The sequence below is a fragment of the Bactrocera oleae genome, chromosome 4 (assembly GCF_042242935.1).
Source record: "Bactrocera oleae isolate idBacOlea1 chromosome 4, idBacOlea1, whole genome shotgun sequence".
NCBI lineage: Eukaryota > Metazoa > Arthropoda > Insecta > Diptera > Tephritidae > Bactrocera > Bactrocera oleae.
In genome coordinates this window covers 31,999,678-32,024,622 of record NC_091538.1, presented here as the reverse complement: position 1 = coordinate 32,024,622, position 24,945 = coordinate 31,999,678, and the positions used below count along the sequence as shown (strand labels likewise).

General features: G+C 34.1%; 1 protein-coding gene across 5 annotated transcripts in view; it reads right to left on the bottom strand.

Moving 5' to 3' along the window:
- The window catches only part of LOC106625350 (oxysterol-binding protein-related protein 1), a 342,202-nt gene that overhangs the window by 185,595 nt on the left and 131,662 nt on the right, over positions 1 to 24,945 (bottom strand). For 4 of the 5 annotated variants that reach the window (XM_070109230.1, XM_070109226.1, XM_070109228.1 and 1 more), the window contains one exon: positions 3,533 to 3,753. In XM_070109230.1, the coding sequence (XP_069965331.1) occupies positions 3,533 to 3,753 (221 nt within the window). Of the gene's footprint in view, positions 1 to 3,532; positions 3,754 to 11,055; positions 11,151 to 24,945 lie in introns of all 5 variants that reach the window. The other variant, XM_070109229.1, reaches the window with a different exon arrangement.

The window sequence follows — 24,945 nt, the reverse complement described above, 5'->3', positions numbered from 1 at the left end:
TCGGATTTCAACTCGTCTCTTCATCCTGATCATTTACATATACATAACGCTATATCTAACTCGATTAGTTTTAGGTGATACAAACAACCATCAGGTGAACAAAACTATATTAGCAATAGGTTGCGAGGGGTTTTTTTTATTGATTTTTCAAAAGATGATAACTTTGTCTACATTTGTCCGATTTAAATCCAATATGCGCCGTTTTGTTCGTAAACTTGTTGCAAACTTCATTATACCCCTCTCGTAGAAGGCTGCGTCCCTATTGACAAAAAACTCGGAGAGCCTATTTTCACAGGCCTCTCTTGAGGCCAACTTCTCACCATTAAGCGCGTTCGCCATGGACAGGAAAAGATGGTAATCACTTGGTGCCAGGTCCGGACTATAAGATGGGTGCATTAAGATCTCCCATCCGAGCTCCCGGAGCTTCTAGCGCGTCACCAAAGACGTGTGTGGCCTGGCGTTGTCCTGATGGAACACAATTCGGCCTCTGTTGATCAAGGATGGCCTCTTCTGGATGAGTGCTGCCTTCAAGCGGTCCAGTTGTTGGCAGTAGAGGGCCAAGTTGAGCGTTTGGCCATAGGGGAGCAGCTGGTAGTAGATGATTCCATGCCAATCCCACCAAACACATAGCAAAACCTTCCTGGCCGTCAATCCGGTCTTGGCCACGGTCTGGGCCGCTTCCCCTAGCTTTGACCACGACCGTTTGCGCTCGATGTTGTCGCAAGTGACCCATTTTTCATCGCCAGTCACAATCCGCTTCAGAAACGGGTCGATTTTGTTGCGATTTAGCAGCGATTCGCAGATGGAAATTCGGTCCATCATGTTTTTTTGCGTTAGTTCGTGTGGCATCCAAACATCGAGCTGCTTTTTGAATCCAAGGTTATGCAAATGGTTCCAAACGGTTCTCTGGCTTATCTTTAGTTCCTCAGCAAATAAATAAGTGCTCAAGTGATGATCTGTTTCCACTATTTCCATGATTTTATCGCAATTTTCGACGACAGACCTCCCGACGCGTGATGCATCTTTGACATCGAAATTACCGGAACGGAACTTATCAATCCATTTTTGTGCTACACGTTCGTTTACAGTATCGGGCTCATAAACTAAATTAATTTTTTCAGCCGCTTTGGCTGCTTTTTCGCCTTGATCGAAGAAAAATTGTAAAATATAGCGAATCTTCTCTTTGCTGGTGTCCATCTTTGATGAGCGCTCACAACGTACTGAGTCAATCTATCGAACAAATCAAAGACGCACTTTTAGCGCGAATAAACACGTTTTCAGCGCCGTATAATATGACATGATGTGTAACACTAGTACTATGGACAATCACGCCATCTCTTAGATAAAAACCGAACGAACCTTTTACTTAACCAATAGAATAATTATTGGTACATAAAGTAATTGAGCGGTATACGTATGATCTTTTTCTCGTAATAATACATATATATGAAGTGTTACCCAAAATTAATAAAATCAGTTAAATACTTATTTTAGCTCCCTTTACTTTATGTAAAAATTTCAAGCTTAATTGACTTTAAACCGTATCTAACGGTCAATGTGGGAGTTGTTTTAATGAAATTAAGTAAACTTAAAACATTGGATAATGCCGAAAATTTGTGAAACGGTCCACGAATTAGGTCAGCTCCTATATATAATACAACAAGTATGATTTTCATTATTGTAGCAGACTTTATGGCATGGAACGTGTGTGTTTTTTTCGTAAAATTACGAATCAATACAGACCTTTCCCGAACACCAATATACGCTTTTTAAATATTCAGACTTTTCACCTGATTTAACCGTTTATGTTGGTCAATGTGGTTTATGCTTTAATGAAATTAAGTGAACATGTTTTCTTAAAGTAATGTAGATTTCCGCTGAATATGAATGAAGTCGGTCCAGACCTTGATCTTAACTCCATATCCCTAATATAATTATTTCCATTTCTCTGGTTGGTTGTTTCCTCATGTAACAAATTTAATATATTAATTAGCTTTTGGTTGAAGATATTTAAGTGCCGTTGATAGAAGATTTTCGGTTACACGCGAACTTAGGCCTTTTTAATAAAAAGTTTTGTTAACACCTAAGAATATTTAACCGCCTTGCGGTTCGGTTATACCCGAAATAAATATTTGCTTACTTGTCATACCCTGAACAGGATCAAAATGAAGTCCTTGTGTGGAAAACTTTTTTATTTGTGAAGGGTATTATAGATACGGTGCAACGGAAGTTAACGTTATTATGTGTTTTTAATTAATTACTTTTTTCGATATTAGTTTCTGATTTTAATATTAGATTCTTTGAAAAGTAAATTTTTTTTTTAAAAGCCCAATTTATTTATTAATATTCCAATTAGCTGATTAGTTTATATGTATGTAGTTTGGTTTTTGTACATACATTATTTAACTCAGTACAACTATGCAGCATATTGGATTTAAATGTTTTTCGTTTTGATATGCATTCTTAGTTTTTTATTCGACAAAATACAAGAAGTAAATCTGAATAATATGGACTTCGAATATACGTATACGTACGTGTGCTAGGATAAATAAGGATTCTCAGACATACAATTTGTAGACTTGGGCATAACTTTGCCGTACTTTCAGAGAAAAGATAGTAGAGGAGGGCATGTTTGAATTTAAACTACATACTCGTACATAAGTATATGTCTTCGGTTGGGTAGATATCACATGTATCTCATGTATCGTCTAAACGTCATATCCCTAATATAATGACTCCTCTGGTCGGTTGGGTAGATAGCACATGTATCTTATTTAAAGATGTTTTTAATATAATATAATTTATCTGAAGTGAACTAATATATAGTAGTAAAATTGAGTAACAGTAAAAGATCTAAGTCAAGAAGATACCAAATGTGATTGTAATTTATTCAAGTTGCTAGAGTATAAAATATTCGGTTACACCCGAACATAGCCCTCGATTAGCTGTTATAATTAATATTTGTTTATTTCGCTATTGTTCATATTTAATTTTCAATCCAAAGATTATATCATAAAAATGAAGTGTGCACCAAACCAACCAGCAAAAGGAAAGTAGATTTCAAAAAATTATTTATATTATCGATAGTATTTTTTTAAACTATCGAAAATATCGAGTGATTTGACTATCGATAGTTTTGCAGCTCTACTACTTACTATCATGTGACAAATTTGAAACAATATTTTGTGACTAAAGATTAGAGACTGTATTGTGAATAGTAACTTGTCACTTCAAAATAGTGACTAGAGACTGAAATGCGCTTTAAGTCGATCTTCATTATGACTTTTTTTTTTTGTCTTAGTCTATGTCAATAACACTATTATATAAATTTAATTATATTGGCAGAGAAAATTATTTTAACTGAATCTTATTTCCATACATTATGTTATGTTAATATATTAATTACGTAAAAAACAAATTTTTATAAATGTTTTACATTTCCTTTAATACCGCCTATCTTTTTCCATAATGAGTCGTGAGAGTGGCCGAGAGAAAACATAGGCATATTTATAAAAGTTGTGCTATACATTACTTGCAACGAGCTTGATTCGATCAGCAGGATCTTCCTCATTAGCAGCCTTATTTAATATTTCAGGGTATTCCATATATTCGCAAACTCTTTGCAAAAAGCTTAATGGCTCATTTACAGTAACAGGCATAGTAACTTTACTCAACTCTTTTCCAAGGCAATTTTTCAAAACTGACATAATATTTCTTTCATTCCATTGTATCATCTCAGATGGAAGACAGGTTCTAAAACGATAAAATAAAATCACTTTATATTAATTTAACGTTTCTTTATATATATGTACTATGTATATGTTTTTAAATATATTGATTGTATCAAAGAACACACATCAGAAAACGATTTTATTTGTAGAAGCAGAGAATGTTAATGAATAGATAAGGAGCAAATGTTAAATGAAATCTTTTTGAGTACTAATTTGTAGTTCCAGATGAGGGAACATCGAAAAATATAACTTCGAAAAAGAAAAATACGCCACGCAATGTGCGAAATGCTATAAATAGACACAACGAATATTCCTATATGAAAGATCGTTGCGCATACCTATTTAGATTTATGTTTTCAATTTCTATGATATGACAAATTTATAATTATAAAAAGTCTTTTGAATTAAAAAGGAGGATTACTGGCATAAACCCCAGAATTCATAATAAAATAACCTTTGATATGCAATTTTTCCAACTTTTGTATGAGCGTTGCGTAAGCAATATACTTATTAAACAAATGATAATAATAAAACTGTGGCTAAGCGGTAGCGTTTCCATTTATAGATATAGTGGCTTAGGTCGTAGGCGTAAAGGGGTTAAGCTCAATCCGAATACGAGCATACACGTTCGAATCGTAAAATACATAAAATTAAAATTTTATTTAATTTTTTTATTTTATTAATTGGAATTAATTAGCATATCTCAATTCAATCACTTAAATAGCATATTTTACTTTCAGAGATAATTAAAATATTTCAGGAAAATATGTTCATATGTTTAGGTTTATTGAATATTTCCTTATTATGCGTATTTACACAAATGTGATAATCACACATACCCCGCACAAGCAATGACTTTTGTCCACAGTTTTTGCTTTTTGCGAGTTGAACGATCGCAGGCAAGGAGGGATTGGGTCGCACTGCCTCATAATTATTTCAGATATATATTTTATTTATCGAATTTAGTTTAAACACGATTATAGGTATGAATATATGTATGTGTATTTATATATATATATAATATATATTATATTACGAAAATAATTCATAAATGCATCAGTATTTTTCAATACAAATTAAGCCACATAATAATATACTAAGAGTCCTCAGTTAGAACGCCTCTGTGTATAGTGGCAAGCCAACGAAATAACGGCGAGTTCGCGCAGACATTGTGTTGTTGAAAAAAAACAAATGACGACTTTGCCCACAAACATACATATATGAGCTCGCATGCATATTGACACCAAATTGTGTAAATCTTCGCGGAGTTGACAAAATTGGTTTGAATCGACAATTTTGCGACAATGTCGGTCGACTATGTTGTCTCGTTTGTCCTTTTTGCAGTGGTTTGCTATTGAAAGTTGACTTATGCTCTTTTGAAATATTGCGATTACCAATTGGGCTGCATTTTCATAGCGTCGTATTTAGATAAAATGGGCTAAACCGACAAACTATGAAATAATGATAATAAGTAAACTTATAAAAGTACTATATGCAGTGCGCATAGAATATATAGAAGTTTAGATAAAATGGGCTAAACCGACAAACTATGAAATAATGATAATAAGTAAACATATAAATATATAGAAGTAGTTAAAAATTTCTTATGAATGGCAATTTTATATAAATTTTTTAATTTAATGCCATATATAGTAAATAATATGAATAAAATTAAAATATTATTTTAACTCGCTAAGAGGTCATGTTTTCTAAATTCTCCTTTCTGAAGGGAACATCAGACAAATTCTCCATTTTCTGATTTTTAGCATCGTCGTGAGGAGGTAGCTTGTGGGCAAAATACAAATGCGAGGGGAATGGTAGGATCAATTGTAAAATTGAAACTTCTTCAAATTCAAATTCAATTTCATTAATTTTTATTTTCGCACATTTGCGGTAGGAATTCTATATGAAAACCAAATGTGGTTTACCAGGCGCACAGAAAAAATAGCGTGGCGCAGAGTTATGAACTAGTGCACATTGCTTTGAAGCAGACACATGTTCCTTGTTAATGAATTTGTTGTCGTTGTAATATGAAATACTTAGAAAATAAGCCGCGCGTTCGCTTGAATATTATAGGCCGATGATGATGCGTCTACGTTTTTTTGTCACTTGCGCGAATGTTGGATTTTTTGCGAAAGACATATTTAGGGACATACATATGCACATATTGCGATAAACACGAGTATCAGAACAAATCATAATTAACGATAAACTGCCAGATGCAACTAGACAGCGAATTCGTAGTTGCCAGAATGTTCTAGTAGCGAACTTTTGTTAAAAATTTACTATATAAGGGCTGCCGGACTGTGCAGCAGACACAGTTCTAATTAGAGTGTTGCCGTGTAAAGAGCAATTAAGCTATAAGCAATAAGTTGTAAGTTCGAATAGCGAGCAATAAGTGTTAAGTTGTTGGAATTGGAAATAAAGTTAAGTGCATAGCATTAAATTGGGACTTTAATTTAACAATCCAGTGATCGAGCTCAAGAGTGAGTTATAGTTAGACGATTTATCGAGAAATCCGTTGCAATATGTATACATATAATATATGCAAATATATTTGGACATGCGAATGAAGGAAGGCAATTTCAAGAATATTCACATATAGATATATGAACATTTGAAGCAAGTAAACAACAGTAGCTGTTTGAGTTCACAGATTAGACAAATTTGCTTGAATATCTTCTGTGGTGCTGCTTGTATAGCACACTTCCGTTTTGCAACGTGAAATATTTTGCCTAAGTTCAAACCCTATCAGATATTTTTATATACTATTTTTTTATTTTTATAACCCTTTATTATTGAATGATATTTTAATTCTATTTTCATATTACTTCCCTCATTATTAATATTTTCTTGTGAGAAGTCAATTTCTTTCGTTTTTATTATTTTAAGTTTTGTTCATGTGCATATCTATGTATATAAATTTTGCTTATAGAGTCGTGTAGTTCGTTGCGTCGACTGATAGGATGGTGAAATTTTATTTTCAAACTTGCGCGTTTTCGATGTTCCGTCATCGTAATTACCATTTTGGCAGAGAACGTCAATGAATAGAGAAGGAGCAAATGTTAGCTGCACAGAGGCGTGTCAAGTGAGGGCTCATAATATATATTAATATGTTGCTTAATTTGTATTGATAAATACTAATGCATTAATGACTTATTGACGTAATATAATTAATAGATACGTAAAAATATAAATGCAAATAAATTCATACCTATAATCGTTTTTTAAAATAAATTCGATTAATAAAAACTATCTGAAATAATTATGTGGCAGTGCGCCCCTGACCCCTTCTTGCGGGCGATCGTTCAACTTGCTTCTCGCAAAAAGCAAAAAGTGTAGACAAAAGTCATTGCTTGTGCGGGGCAAGAAGAAGCAAGCATCAGCGTACGTGTATTTAAGAATGTATGTGTAATTATCACATTTGTGTAAATACCCATAATAAGGGAATATTTAATAAACCTAAACATATGAATATATTTTCCTGAAATATTTTAATTATTTCAGGAAGTAAAATATGCTATTAAAGTAATTGAATTGAGATATGTTTAGATTCCAATTAATAAAATAAAAAAATTTAATAAAATTTCAGTTTCATGAGTTTTAGGAGTCGAATGTATAGGTTCGTATTCGGATTGTGCTTACGACCTCAGCCACCGCAAAAGTGGAAACGCGGCCGCTTAGCCACCGTTTTATTGTTATCCTTTGCTCAATAAGCAATTGCTCACGCAACGCACATACATAAGTTGGAAAAATAGCCTATTAAATGTTTATTTTATTATAATATCTGGGGTTTTTACCGGTAATACAGCTTTTTAATTCAGAAGGTTTTCATAATTATAAATTTTTTCATATCATAAAAATTGAAAACATAAATCAAAATAGGTATGCGCAACGATTTTTCATTTAGGAATATTCGTTGTGTCTATTTATAGCATTTCGCACATTGTGTGGTGTATTTTTCTTATTCGAAGTTATATTTTTCGATGTTCCCTCATCTGGAATTTCAAATTAGTACTCAAAAAGATTTCATTTAACATTTGCTCCTTCTCTATTCATTAACATTCTCTGATCATACTTACAGTGAGACGAATGTGAAAAGCAAAAAAATAATTATTTATGTTAATGTGTTTATACTCTCGCAACTTGTTGCTACAGAGTATAATAGTTTTGTTCACCTTACGGTTGTTTGTATCACCTAAAACTAAACGAGTTAGATATAGGGTTATACAAGGATATATATAAATGATCAGGATGAAGAGACGAGTTGAAATCCGGGTGACTGTCTGTCCGTCCGTAGGTCCGGGCACACTGTAACTTGAGTAAAAATTGAGATATCTTCATGAAACTTGGTACACATGTTTCTTGGTACCGTATGACGGTTGGTATTGCAGATGGGCGTAATCGGACCACTGCCACGCCCACAAAACGCCATTAATCAAAAACAAATAAATTGCCATAACTCCGCAATACGATACAAGATTGTTATTTGGTACAAAGGATCACATTAGGGAGGGGCATCTGCAGTTAAAATTTTTTTAAGTGGGCGTGGTCCCGCCCCTAATATGCTTAATGTGTATATCTCCTAAACTGCTAAAGCTATAATAACCAAATTCACTGGAAGCACCATTATTGACGGTGTGAAAATAGTTGAAATCGAGTGGCAACTGTTAAAAACTACTAAAAGCGCGATAAATCAAGCACTAAACCAGAGACATTAAATTTTTTCTGGGATGGTATGAGATGACTTTATAGGAACCGCGTTCAAAATTAGACAGTATTTGTGGCACAGCCCACTTTTAGGTGAAAACCCATATCTTGGGATCTGCTTAACTGATTTCAACCAAATTTGGTACATAATATTACTTTCATATTTCTATGCAATAGTGCGAAAATGATCGGATTACAACCACGCCTATTTGCAATATAACACTATTTTAAATTTCATCTGATTTTTTCACTTTCCACTATGCAAATAAAACAACAATGTTTGTATCGGGGTAAAACTTTGCGTGAATAATGCCTTTGAAGTATGCCACCTTGTGACCAAAAATTGTCTAAATCGAACCAAAACTATTCAAGTCCCTAGGTACTGAATTTGTTGACGCCAGTGCCTATAGTTGCCTTTTTACCGAAAATATCGGTCAATGTATAAGACATTTAATTGAAATTCGTATAATAAAATAAATAAATAAAACTCTCGATAATAATATGTTTGTGTTAAAAAATTAGTTCAATCGAATCAATACTTCCTATAGCCCTCATATACCTAATATAAAGATGTTTGAACTTCCGGGTGACTTTATACCGCATATATCGGCCAATAAGTGAGTTATCTCAATGAAAATGAGAGAGCGTGTTTTACTCCTAACAAGGTATTTTTGTGCCTAAAATGGATGAAATCGAGTGAAAATTTTACCTGGCCCCCATGTAACTAATATCAAGATTTTCGAACATTCGTCTGACTTTACTCTATGTGATTGGTGATGGTATGTGAGGTACCTTAATGAAACAATGGGAGCATTTTATTAGTCTGTGGCATTTTAGTAGTATGTAGTATTGGCAAAAATTGATAAAATCAAGTTAATGCTACACTCTACTTCCATATACTACTTATAATACTTCGTATGTCGGTCAGTGAGTATTAAAAATTTTTTTTATAAATAAAATTGCTTCAAAATATGTTATCTATGCTCGAGGATAGAAGAGCAATGTAGAAACTAATATCTTTCTCTATCCCCAATATATATATGATGTCTTTGCTATTGACTTTAAACCGTTCCGGTTGATCAAAATGTGGTATCTTAATGTAATTAAGTGGATAAGTTTTCTTAAAAAGTATGTGGTTTGACGCTGAATTAGAACAAAAATAGTATATACCTTGATATAAACCTCACACCTTCATATAATGAATTTCGATTCTCTGGTTGACGTTTTCCACACAAGCTTATAATATAAAATTTAGCCACTTTGGTATAGTAATATCACATTCAATACTATGTATATCTCACTTCAAGATGTTTTTTTTTTTTTTTAATATAATTTTCGCTGACGCAAACTAAAATATAGCAATAAAACTGAGACTAAGTTTATGGCCTTTAATATAATATAAGTCAAGAAGATACCAAATCTGATTGTAATGTAATCACGATTTCATTTAATAATGGATGATTAATTCTTTCTCAACTTTGCCATACCTGAAGGAATTTCCTGGCCTTTGATTCTTGCGAATTACAAGAGTATAAAATTCTTGGTTCCGCCCTAGTACCCATTATCAGGTATATATTGACCCTAGCTCCAACATACTTTATGTAAAAAATTCAAACTTCCGTTTGGCTTTATATAAACGTAAAATATTAGATATACAACAGTTTAATGCCAAAAATGTGTGAAATCGATCCACGAATTTTCCCAGCATACATGTGCTATTTATGGTATAATTTATTTTGTTAATTTTATAATTTAATGAAATTAAATGGACAGTTTTTCTTAAAAATAATGTGGTTTATCGCTGCATATGAATGAAATTGGTCTAGACCTTTGTTTAAACCTTGTAACCATAATATACTGATTTCCGCTCCTTTCGTACAACAGCAACCTAATACAAGTATATACCCCACAGTGTATACCCCACATAATAAATCTAACCCCTTTGGTTCAGTTTGTATCACATATACCATGTTTGAGTTAAATAGCTTCTTTTTGTTAAAGTTAACATTTCGGAGAAAAAATAGTATCTATCTAAAATAGTAAATCTATGATCAATAACATAAGTTAATACGATACTAAATTATAATCGAATAGTAAATGTTGAATTCTTTCGCAACATTTTTATACTTTCGCGACATGTTGCAACAGAGTATAGTTTTGTTCACCAAACGGTTGTTTGCATCACCTAAAACTAATCGAGATAGATATAGTTTTTTATATATAAATATTTCTTCTAATATTTGGTGAGAATCAGTGGATAAGTATATTCTCTCAGCCATCATGTTAAACTTATAACAAAATATACCAGACAGCAATGTAAAAAAGTTTCTTAGAGTACTGGACTTTGTATAGAGCAAAAATATCTTTCTAGAAAAAATCGCGTGAGATAAATATTAGTAGTGTAGTATCAAAAGGGCTAAAGATCCTTTTTATGTGGTAATAGATAAACGACCCCATCGGTTAAAATGCTATTATTTATTATTTCAGTTTTGCGACACATTTTAAGAGGTGAACTGTAAACTCAAGAAAATTACATTTAAGTACTTTTTGGGAATTACCCAGCGCCGTTGGGTAGGGTTTAGATATTAAGACAGAAAGAAGAAAATCTACATACCTGTTCTACATATGTGTGTACCAAACTTAATTATATGTAAGTTATTGTTAATTAGCCTTCATGAGCAGCCCTTTCAAAATAGGTACCATAGATCCCTGTTTTAAAAAGCGTTAGAAAAAAGCAATTTAAGGAGGGGTTTTGCGAGCACTTAATTTCAATACAATAAGCTCCTAATTTCTAAAATATAAATATAACTAAATAATCTGTATTATTATGTTAGTGAATATCTATGTAATATATAAATATACAAAAGTACGTAAGCTATGTGTACAAAAATATACCATAATAAAACTATTATACTCTGTAGCAACATGTTGCAAGAGTATAATAAATATCAGTACACTGTGTTTGTAGTTTCAGTTACACTAGATTTCTTGATCAACAAAGTGTTGTATTCAAACAAATTTCAATGTATTAGTAATATAGTGTTTAAACTATTGTTAATAATAATAATAATCCGCTCTGAAGAGCAAATAAGGAATACTCGAGGTCATAGATCTCGGCGCGAAGACCCCGAGGTTCAATCTGTTGATCAAGTTGTAAATACTGTTCAACATAAAACAAGGCGGCAAGATCCACAAATTCGCTCTGAAGAGTAAATAAGATATACTCGAGGTCATAGATCTCGGCGTGAAGACCCCGAGGTTCAATCTGTTGAGCAAATGAGAAATACTCGAGGTCATAGATCTCGGCGCGAAGACCCCGAGGTTCGATCTGTTGAGCAAGTTGTAAATACTGTTCAACATAGAACAAGGCGGCAAGATCCACAAATTCGCTCTGAAGAGCAAATAAGAAATACTCGAGGTCGTAGGTCGAGAAAATCCCGAGGTATGTTATGATGAGCAAAGTAGGAACACTAGGGACCATAGAGAATTTCGCGCAAGAAATCCTGAGTATAGGACTTTAGAGCGCATTCGTGATCAAATGCAAAGAGAACATGCAAGAAGAAATCCTGAAATAAGGAGAGAGGAGCGTGATAGAAAAACACAAGGTCGACAGCTTAGTAGGAGGGGTATGAGGGAAGAAATTTTGAATCAGAGACGTCTTGGACAAAGCTAAGTTCGCCTTTGTAGAGATAAACCGGGCAATAGGTAAATTGAAAATGATAGACAGACCCAACGAATCCGATTAACGAGAGAATATAATGTTATAGAAAATTATTATGGTGGCAATTTAACAGATTTCAAAAACATTTATTTCCAAAATATAAATAAGGGTCCTACTGAAATATGTATCTGCTGTGTGTGCTATGTTTAGCTAACGGGCTAGACTTTACTGAAATACCGGATTGTTTGAAAGATTTAACCCCAATTGAAGAACGTCTCATAATGCCTAGATTGCCTTTTATGACAATCTGTCCAATAGGATATCAAGGTCAGAGTTTGCTCAAAGGTGCTGATGGTAATATACCAATTTCTGTTAACAATATTGTGACATCTCTACCAAGGTCCTTTGATGAGGCTCATGTGATACAAATTCACTTAAGAAGGCGTTTGGAGTACAATCATGATTACATGATCGATACCATACGCCCAGCAAAGATTATGTAAGCTTTGCAATTCTTAGTGAATACCCCTCTGTATCGTGAGCACAATATACATATTAATGAGAACTGGATTTCAGAATTTAATAACCAAGAAGAAGTTCCGTTTGTTGCATCCGCAGAGGATTCCCGATTGGTTCAATCTTTTCGTGCCGCACAAACTTGTCATGATAATCCCTCAGGTAATAATATTCCCATGAGTCTTTTACCTTCCGAGCTAATCCCAGGCGGTCAAGAAACTTTTTTGGACAATATTTCTGTAGAAAACTTGGACTATAACCGTTTAGTCATAGCGCCAGGTGAAGGACAAAGACCAAATGACATAATTCAAGACAATAATTCAGAAGAGTTGTCACAATATACGTTGGGCAGAAACTTACATGCTCTGAAACATATAGCAAAATAATACGTTCTGAAATTCGCCGTTTTGAATATTATTAAACGACAACTTTGTTCAAAACTTGATTCAACACGATGATGGTTACTAGGTTTTGAAAGGCGTTAGATCCTCTCCTGCGCACTGGGAAGCTGAGAAGAAAACGGCAATCGCTATGATTCGCCAATTTGGGCTTCCAACCTTCTTTATTACTTTATCGGCTGCAGAATCTCAGTGGGTTGAGCTTTTGGTCATCCTCTCTAAAGCTGTTGATTCTAAAGATATTTCGGAAGAGGAAGCCAACAGTTTAACAACCCAAGATAGATATCGCTTAATTCGGTCAGACGCGGCTACTTGTGCTAGAAGTTTTGACTACCGCTATCGACAAATTCTTAACCTTTTAAAAAATAACGCCTGCATTTTTGGAGAGCATTTTGTTACAAAGTAGAAACTGGAGAGTGGAGTTTCAACAGGGAGGTTGCCCGCATGTACATGGCATGTATTGGATTAATAATGCTCCCAGGATCAACCTTCAAGATCCTCAGACATTCCCTGATGTCATTAGTTTTATTGACAATTATATTTCTACAGATGGTTCGATCAGCCACTTAGAAAATTATTTGATTTATCAAAAGCATAACCACAGTCGGTCTTGTACTAGGGAAATAAGAGAACAGTTTTGTCGTTTTGGTATACCATATCTACCAATGCCTTCAACGCAAATACTGTTACCTCTTACAGAAACAAGTCAAAATTCAGAAAGACACAAGCAAAACTTTTTCAAAACTCAAAACCTTTTAAATTCAAATATGACTACAGAAGGCATTTCTAATTTCAGAGATTTTGAACATTTCCGTTCTTATAGTAGAATAAATATGTCTTTTGATGACTATTTGTGAGCCCTTAGATCAAGCTTAACAAACCCAAAATGTTTCTAAAAAGAAAAATACAGGATCGTATTATATAAGGCACAGAAATATATGCACAAGAAGCAGTATATTGCTGCATTGGGCTCCATCTTTCGGAAGCAAGTAATGCAGAAATATTTATAAATACCTCTCGACCTGAGAAACGTGTTCGAATGGTGAAACCTAGAGCAGAACTTCAGAACCTTCCTTCAGGTTCGACTGAAATATTCGTAGCCGGTATTTTAGACCGTTATGTTCAAAGATCCGATCAGTTAGAAACTCTTTGTTTAGCTGATTTTGCATCTTAGTATAAATATTTTAAATCTAGTAAAAGAGCACAAGATAGTGATCATGAAGAAGAAGAGAGGGAAGACGATAATTTACCAGAAAGCGGGGTTGTCATGCCTCTTAAAGACGGTAGCGGTTTTTTGAAAAAACGTACCAAACCTTGTATTATTCGGTATAGAAGGTTTAACCCAGATTTGCCCAGAGTTGAGTATTTCCGCGAAATGTTAATGCTTTACTATCCTTGGCGGAATTAACAGCAAGATCTCATTGAAAACGATAATGAGCAGACTTGCATAGCACATCGTTTTATAATTGAGGAAAATCAAAGAAAATATGATGTTTTCGAGCAAAGAAAACTTGAAAATTTTCTAGAAAGTCTTTATAATGAAATAGACTTGGACGAAGGTGCTCAAAATGAACTACCTATCGTGGAATATGAGTTCAGAGTGTTGGCACTCCCAGAAATAAACCCAAGTATAAATTTGCTGGACTTGCATGGCGAAGATTCAACAGATAATGGCAGTGAATCTGATTGCAATGATAGACTTATTAAACTACTCCCTTTAATTCCAGTTGAGGAATTATTTTCTTTAGTTCAAAGTCCAAATACTAAGCAAAGAGCCTATTTGACACATTTGACCACCTAAAAACAAATCTCCCATTTTATAAGTTCATTGGCGGCGGTGCAGGTGTAGGAAAGAGTCATTTCATATCTGCAATACATCAAGCTCTTAACCATCTTTACAATTCTACACCTGGATCCAATCCAAGTTCCTTAAAAGTTCTTCTCTGCGCACCTACGGGTAAAGCAGCATTCGGAATAGGTGGAATGACCCTTCATTCAATATTCTCTTTACCTGTTAATCAGTTGAATAGAGAGTTGAGGCCACTTAGCAATGACACAGTTAATTCATTGTTTCCAGACTTATCGATTTAAAATTAATCATAATTGATGAAATATCGATGGTAGGTGCTCGTATGTTTAGCTCTGCTGATGCGAAATTAAAACAAATTTTCAAAACAGACAGCCCCTTCGGTGGTATACCGATCATAGTGTTTGGTGATTTGAAGCAACTCTCACCTGTTGGAGATAGGTGGATATTCTTTCCTAATCCCAGTGATGCATACAGCACTTTAGTTGGTTCCTCTTTGTGGGAGTTATTTAAATACTTTGAATTAATAGAGATAATGAGACAACGGGAGGATCAGGCCTTTGCAATTGCATTAAATCATATGGCATCTGGTACTATGACAAATGAGGACATATCACTCATTGAAACTCGAGTAGTTAATTTCGAAGAAGTTCCCGATGATGCCATACATTTATTTTGGTGCAATGAAGAGACAAATAATTTCAATGCCCTTAAGCTCAGTCGAATCCCAACAGAAGCTTTCCTTTCAACTGCAAAAGACTCAGTTAAAGGAATTGGTATAAATGAAAATGATAATATTTTGGAAAGAGTTAAACTTTTCAAAATTTCTGAAACGCAGGGACTGCCCTATGAATTGACACTAGAAACCTCCGCCAAATATATGATTACAGTGAACATAAACACGTGTGATGGTTTGGTTAATGGGGCAGCTGGACAACTTATGCAAATTGATTTCCATTGTTCTTTTCCAACAATTCTGTGGATTAAATTTTTGAAACCTTCTGTTGGTTTGATAGCACGATCAAAAAAGCCTCATCCTCTAGAAAGTTCTTGGACACCAATTAAAAATGTTTTAAAATCTTTTCAATATAAAAGAAATGAACAAATTTCAATTGAAAGAAATCAGTTTTCAGTTGTTCCGGCTGAGGGAATACAAGTAACTATTCATAAAAGTCAGGGTGCCACATATGATAAAGTTGTAGTTCATACTCGACCCAGAATGCCTAGAGCTTCAATATATGTCGCTTGCAGTCGAGCTACTACTGCAGAAGGTCTATTCATCATAGGAAATTTTATTCCTCCTAATAAATTTTCTGAATCGGATCCTGTATTCAAGGAACTGAGGGAATTGAACACAAGTAAAGCTCTGACAACAAGTTTCAGTTTTATGAATTCCCGAACATCAGGACATCAAATTTTATTCCATATTGTTCAGAGTCTTCATGCTCACATTAATGATATAAAAAGCGACTGTGTGATGCTATCTTCAGATACATCGGAAACAACCAACAGAAATAAACGGGACATTATAATATATGCAAAGCATAGTATTGCTAGCTCTATAGAATCTGTAAAGAACTGACTGTAAAGAACTGTAAAGAAAATTTATTTAGTCCGGAAAGTTTAAAAAGCGGTTTTGTTTAAATGTTTCAATATTAATATTCTGGTTCTATATAGAATTTCAGCTTTCTGTGTCAGACATTTAATTGTAGAACTTCAGGAAGTCCTTACTTCTGAGTTATGCAATCAAAATGTGCTAATTGTTGCAGATTTTAACATTTGTTTAATGTCTACAGGGACTGCAATAGGAAATCTGCTCCACAAAAAAACTTTAGTTTCCTGCTTGGTGTGGAATATTCAACTGCCGGTACGCAAATTGATTGGGCATTTTGAACCATGGATTTTGCCCATATTAATGCAATTACTTTTGAACACAACTATTATGACAGTATTTGTGTCTTTAGTTCGAACTAAAGTTTTCGGACTTATTGCAATAGTTTTTAATTTTTTTTCCAAATATTTATTAAGAAATGGTATAGCAATTTTGACAGTAGTTCTTAAGACAATTTTAAGAAAAATATGTAAATAATCTAACTAAGAAAATTTAAATTATATTTATAATTTGTTATTATATATGACATTATTGTATAAATATACGATAGAAATTAAATAGTATAAGGAAAAAAGAAATATAATTTGCATACATGTATAAGAATCCATATAAAAATTTATGTTTAATATTGTAAATATTATATACAAATTAATATAATAATATAATTTTTAAAGTTGTTAATATTTATTATTTTTAAGCTAAACATGTATAATAATATCGATAAAATAAATAAAAAATGTTATTCATTGTCAAAAAACGATTTATTTTCATACTCCTCAATACAGTTGTAATTCATTCTATATAAAATCAATTATAAGCGTATACAACAAAACACAAGAACGATTGCTCTAATTATTAAAATACCTATATAAAGAAATCTCAAACGAGTATACCATTTGACTATGCGAAAGTATAAAATGTTCGGTTGCATCTGAACTTAGCCCTTCCTTACTTTTTATACTCTCGCAACCTGTTGCTACAGAGTATAATAGTTTTGTTCACCTAACGGTTGTTTGTATCACCTAAAACTAATCGAGTTAGTAATAGGGTTATATATATATAAATGATCAGGAGCTGTAACTTGAGTAAAAATTGAAATATCTTCATGAAACTTGGTACACATGTTTCTTGATACCGTAGGACGGTTGTTTTTGCAGATGGGCGTAATCGGATCACTGTCACGCCCACAAAACGCCATTAATCAAAAACAAATAAATTGTCATAACTAAGCTCCGCAATAAGATATAAGACTGTTATTTGGTGCACAGGATCACATTAGGGAGGGGCATCTGCAGTTAAATTTTTCTTTTAAAAAGTAGGCGTGGTCCCGCCTCTAATAGGTTTAATGTGCATATCTCCTAAACCGCTCATGTTATAATAACAAAATTCACTGAAAGCAAATTTTTTTAGCACTTCTATTGACGGTGTGAAAATAGTTGAAATCGGGTGGCAACTCCGCCCACTCCCCATATAACGGTACTGTTAAAAACTACTAAAAGCGCGATAAATCAAGCGTAAACACGCCAGAGACATTAAATTTTATCTCTGAGATGGTATAAGATGACTTTATAGGAACCGCGTTCACAATTAGACAGTGGGCATGGCACAGCCCACTTTTAGGTAAAAACCCATATCTTGAGATCTGCTTAACCGATTTCAACCAAATTCGGTACGTAACATTCTTCTCATATTTCTATGTAATAGTGCGAAATTGGATTACAACCACGCCTACTTCCCATATAACTTAATTTTAAATTCTATCTGATTCTTTCACTTTCCGCTATGCATATCAAGCAAAAATGATAATATCGGGGTAAAACTTTGCGTGAATAATACGTTTAAAGTATGCCACCTTGTAACCAAAAATTGTCTAAATCGAACCAAAACTGTTCAAGCCCCTAAGTACTAAATATGTGGACCCCAGTGCCTATAGTTGACCTTCTACCGAAAATATCAGCCAATCCACAAAGAAATCTCAAACGAGTATACCATTTGACTTTGCGAGAGTATAAAATGTTCGGTTACATCCGAACTTAGCCCTTCCTTACTTGTTTTTATTTAATTTTTTTCATCCCTAATGTGTGCCAAACACAATTAAATGGGCACCCATAAACAAAGTACAAAACATGCACACAAAATTACATGGACCCCCACAAGCATAGAAAAAAACACACACGCAAACTAGAGACCATACAAGAATTTTCACCTTATTGTTCTTTAACGTTCTCTGCGCACACTTATATGGGCACCCATAAATAAACAACAAAACGCACACACACATTTAATATGAAAATATAAGCATTTGTACTTACCCAGATTCAGTGTTGGTACCGCACATTTCTTCAATTTTTTTTGGCCAACTGCCTCTTTTACGAAGTATTTCTCACAAAAGAATGAGAAGGTGGTTGGAAAGTGGTCAGAGGGAGCAATTTTCAAATTCTCCTTCCACTTTTCAGCCAGCTCCCTTTCATTGGGGAAATTAAATAACCGAAGTGCCCCAGCGCTGGTACTTTCACACCCGCGAACGCGACACTCCCTAATTTTAGTCATTTTTTAATAATGCACTTATTAAAACAATTAACGAGCGGACGTGTAAATAAAAAACCGAACCGAACGGCACAAAATCACAAACTTTATGGATTTTGGAGGAATTATTGACACTTCTCAATTTTATATAAGCTTAAAACATATGTAAATGAATACATAATGTATTTGATTTTGGCACAATTATCGACACTTGACAGTTTCACCTATGCAGAACAAAGAAAGCTAGTCGCTTTCAATACATATTTACATAGAACATATAAGAAGAAAATTGTTAGAAGTTCTCTCTGGTATGTATGTGATATGTAAATGTGTAATTCTTTGATTTTGGCGCAATTATTGACACTTGCTTTAATAAATATGTAAAATGGGCCAAAACGAAAAATAAGTACATATTTACGTACAATTACACATGTGTAAAAACATGCATTTAAAAGAAAAATTGAAGCATGAATGTGAAATGCTGACGGCAAAACACAATTCTGTACTTTTGTGACTCCATAATGGTGTCAAGTACATGGATTATTTTAAGAAATATATCAAAATATGTTTAAATTATTACTAATAACTCACAATAAAGTAAAAATTAATTAACATAAAATAATTTTCAAAAAATAATAAATAATAGTTCAATAAAAGGGAATATATGTATTTCAAATGGCATATCAATATTCCCAGCTTTGCATACATATTTTATTCTCTTCAATATTCGCCGGTTGGTTATGTTAAGAGAGCGTATGTGTACAGATTCACCGCTGTTATAAAAGCGAGAAATGTTATTTGTTTCTCCTGCGTGTGAGGTGAACTCCTTGATAAAATTTTACAAATGTTCACTGTGGAACCCGCACCTTCTCGTTCTTCTAAGTTCTCTAGTTATACTACCTTCATCATTCATAGGTGGACCTAGATATTTACACGAAAAATCGCAAGACGCCATGACTTACGTCAGAAATTACTGCAAACCTGATTTATTTATAACTGCAACATGTAACCCAAATTGGCCGAAAATCAAAGAAAATATAAACACCAATTTAACTCCACAAGACAGATAGTTAGCAGAGTCTTCCATCTTAACGTATAGAAACTCCCTAACTACCAAGTCTCATATATTCGGTCCGCCGCGTTGTCATATGTACACAATAGAATGGCAGAAACGTGGCTTGCCACATGTACACCTGCTGGCGTGGTTAGTGCACAGAACGAGAATAGACGAGAAGGTGCAAATTGAATTTTGTATGATGCTCGATTGGACGGCTAACAGAGCTGAAAAATTGAGATCAAGGAGTTCACCATTTTGTGTAGTATTTGCTGTTTTTTAACAGAAATGGGAATTTATAACAACGTTCTCTGACAAAATACGTATCTACCAACATAAAGAGAAAAATTAAATACTTTAAACAAAAAATACAAATGCCACTTCACATATGCATATAAACGATTTTTATGATGAAAAATTGATAATATATGATTTTTTGCACAATTGCTACATTGATAAAATGTGAAATATTATGCAAAAAATGATATTTATTATTTTCATAATTTTCTAAATTGAATTGTTACAGAATTAATAATTTATGTATGTACATATGCACATCAATATGTTATATTATACTTGTACAATATAATATACAATAATAATATATTATCACTTGTCACTATATGTAAGTATGTATGTACAAATATGGGTATGAGATTGCAAAATAAGTAATGCATACGCAAATCTACATACATATTTACACATTTATATGTGTGAAAAGGTAAGTATGTGAGCCAATAGAAAAAATACAAACGTTGTTGTACAAAAACAACAATTGTCTCAAATAGCATGAGCAGCACCTGAAATCAATACGACAGCCAAATTGACAATTCCTAAATTTGTAGTAAATCACACAACAACAACATTTTCATTCATGAACGCTGTAGCACATGCAATAAGGTAAGTCGTTTCATTCATAAAAGCAAACGCCTTACACATCTCCCCGCACATGCGCTTGCCTACAAGCGTCTTGTCATGACGATGGCAAAAGCTAGAAATCATAAATTGAACAACTTTTTTATGTTCCCTCTAGAAGGGAAAAGTCATAACCCTGCAAGCCCACAAAACACAGAAAAAAGTGACAAAAGTGGCAACAAAGCTTTTGTCGATTTAAAATATTTACCTTTCTAAAATATTTTTCCGTGACTCGCACAAATCTGCGTCAATATGTATGCATGCTCATATATAAACATACATATTTACGATGATTTGTAGGCAAAGCTGTTAGAGCGGCAAGGGAAGAGGTGACAATCGGCGAGCGTTCGTTTTTTTTCCGCACATCTCAGATTTTCTACCAACAACACAATGTTGTGACACTTTGTCGTCGCGTCAGTCCTTCGACAGATTGGCTCTTTGACATTAAAGCAAAAAGCGTAAGCTTCGATCATTGGTTGACCGTGTCAACGGAGATTTCACATGAAGTAATGAGGGTTCATATCTACATATATATGTTGTTTGTAGAAAAATTTACAAATATTTTTCTTTCATATTTCTTTATACGATGTTCGCACCGACACAAAATTCGTTTTCACGCGAAAACTTGTGTTTTCATCCATACAAAATCTGTCAAACTAAAACACAGTTTTCGCTGAAAACCCTTTGAAAACTTACATTCCACTCATTATAATCGGTGCCTGCTCTAGTTTGATCGATATTATTAGAAGACATATTTTGCCACCCCTAAATGTCAGTTGACAATTTGTTTACATTCCATAATTGGCCTAAACGTACCCTACAAGAAACTGCTGATGGGTTCATCAATACACTCACATTTGATGTCAGTACTGTTAATTTACATTTGTATTTTTAAATTCAGAATTATTCAGTGATTGAAGAAAGACGTACGCAGAGCTGTTGAGAGGAGGAGATGGCATCAAGTGAAAATTTATTTTTATATTTTCATATTTTGTTGCATTCCTTTTTATATTTAAGTTTATTATTATAACTAATTTTGATTAAAAGTTTGAAATTTATTAAAGAAATAAAAGTTATATTATCTACTACGCAACAGAATTTTTCACTTCTGATAGCGTTTCAGTCATTACTGACAATTTTCAGCTATGACGGATTTATGGTCAGCAATGACTCAGAAAAAGACATGAGAGTGAGCAGTATAGATATATAGTAAATCAATTCCGAATACCCATGTGTTAAAGAGAGATGCAAACTCACACACATACGTTTGTTTACATCAGTTTTTGCTCTCAGGCTCTTAAGAAAATTATAGAAACTTTGTTCTGCGCGCTGACAAAATTTTTTCAGCTATGACTGTCATATTACCCATCAGATGACCGTCACTGTTTTTGTAGGGTACATAACAAATGTAAACAAATAGATGTGTGAACTGTCAATGAAAACTCATCGAAAGCACACTATTTCATTGCTGAGGAACTAAAGATAAGCCAAAAAACCGTTTGGAACCATTTGCCTGACCTTGGATTCAAAAAGAAGCTCGATGTTTGGGTGCCACACGAACTAACGCAAAAAAACATGATGGACCGAATTTCCATCTGCGAATCGCAACAAAATCGACCCGTTTCTGAAGCGGATTTTGACTGGCGATGAAAAATGGGTCACTTGCGACAACATCGAGCGCAAACGGTCGTGGTCAAAGCTAGGGGAAGCGGCCCAGACCGTGGCCAAGACCGGATTGACGGCCAGGAAGGTTTTGCTATGTGGTTGGTGGGATTGGCATGGAATCATCTACTACCAGCTGCTCCCCTTTGGCCAAACGCTCATTTCGGCCCTCTACTGTCAACAACTAGACCGCTTGAAGGCAGCACTCATCCAGAAGAGGCCATCCTTGATCAACAGAGGCCGAATTGTGTTCCATCAGGACAACGCCAGGCCGCACACGTCTTTGGTGACGCGCCAGAAGCTCCGGGAGTTCGGATGGGAGGTCCTAATGCACCCACCTTATAGTCCGGACCTGGCACCAAGTGATTACCATTTTTTCCTGCCCATGGCGAACGGGCTTAATTGTTGAAAATTGGCTCTCCGAGTTTTTTGGCAATAGGGCCGCAGCCTTCTACGAGAGGGGTATAATGAAGTTTGCAACAAGTTTACGAACAAAACGGCGCATATTTGACTTAAATCGGTCAAATGCACACAAAGTTATCATCTTTTGAAAAATCAATAAAAAACCCAACGAACTTTTTACTTTACCCAATATTTCTCAAGTTGACCCAAGCGGTGGTACATCTCTCCGTAAATCAATATCATGTACGAACTAATATTGCTACCGTATGATGACAAGACGTAATAATTTCAACACTTTGCTTAGATATGGAATGTTAACAAACCAATACTTGGTAGATCAATATGCGAAAATTGAATCTGAAAGATTGGCCTACATCCGTAATAATCAAACTAAATTGAGAACCAAAAATTACGTTCATCTTCAGGATGCTTTACAGGCGAATGAACACCGCAACGGTATTGAGCAGTTGGTTATACTACCTTCATCATTCATAGATGGACTTCGATATTTACACGAAAAATCGCAAGACGCCATGACTTAGGTCAGAAGTTACAGCAAACCTGATTTATTTATAACTGCAACATGTAACCCAAATTGGCCGAAAATCAAAGAAAATATTAACGCCAATTTAATTCCACAAGACAGATAGTAACAGAGTATTCCATTTAAACGCACAGAAACTCTCTAACTAACAAGTCTCATATATTCGGTCCGCCGCGTTGTCATATGTACACAATAGAATTGCAGAAACGTGGCTTGCCACATGTACACCTGCTGGTGTGGTTAGTGCAGAGAACGTAAATAGACGAGAAGGTGCAAATTGAATTTTGTATGATGCTCGATTGGACGGCTAACAGAGCTGAAAAATTGAGATCAAGGAGTTCACCATTTTGTGTAGTATTTGCTGTTTTTTAACAGAAATGGGAATTTATAACAACGTTCTCTGACAAAATACGTATCTACCAACATAAAGAGAAAAATTAAATACTTTAAACAAAAAATACAAATGCCACTTCACATATGCATGATTATTTTTTGCCATACGGCAAGGGAAGAGGTGACAATCGGCGAGCGTTCGTTTTTTTCCGCACATCTCGGATTTTCTACCAACAACACAATGTTGTGACACTTTGTCGTCGCGTCAGTCCTTCGACAGATTGACTCTATGACATTAAAGCAAAAAACGTAAGCTTCGATCATTGGTTGACCGTGTCAACGGAGATTTCACATGAAGTAATGAGGGTTCATATTTCTTTATACGATGTTCGCAGCGACACAAAATTCGTGTTTTCATAGACAAAAGAGGTTTTCACGCGAAAACTTGAGTTTTCATCCATACAAAATCTGTCAAACGAAAACACAGTTTTCGCTGAAAACCCTTTGAAAACTTACATTCCACTCATAATAATCGGTGCCTGCTCTAGTTTAATCGATATTATTAGAAGACATAGTTTGCCACCCCTAAATGTCAGTTGACAATTTGTTTACATTCCATAATTGGCCTAAACGTACCCTACAAGAAACTGCTGATGGGTTCACCAATACACTCACATTTGATATGTCAGTATTGTTAATTTACATTTGCATTTTTAAATTCAAAACTATTCACTGATTGAAGAAAGACGTACGCAGAGCTATTGAAAGGAGGAGATGGCATCAAGTGAAAATTTATTTTTATATTTCCATATTTTGTTGCATTCCTTTTTATATTTATGTTTATTATTATAACTAATTTTGATTAAAAGTTTGAAATTTATTAAAGAAATAAAAATTATATTATCTACTACACCAAAGAATTTTTCACTTCTGATAGCGTTTCAGTCATAACTGACAATTTTAAGCTATGACGGATTTATGGTCAGCAATGACTCAGAAAAAGACATGAGAGTGAGTAGTATAGATATATAGTGAATCAATTCCGAATACCCATGTGTTAAAGAGAGATGCAAA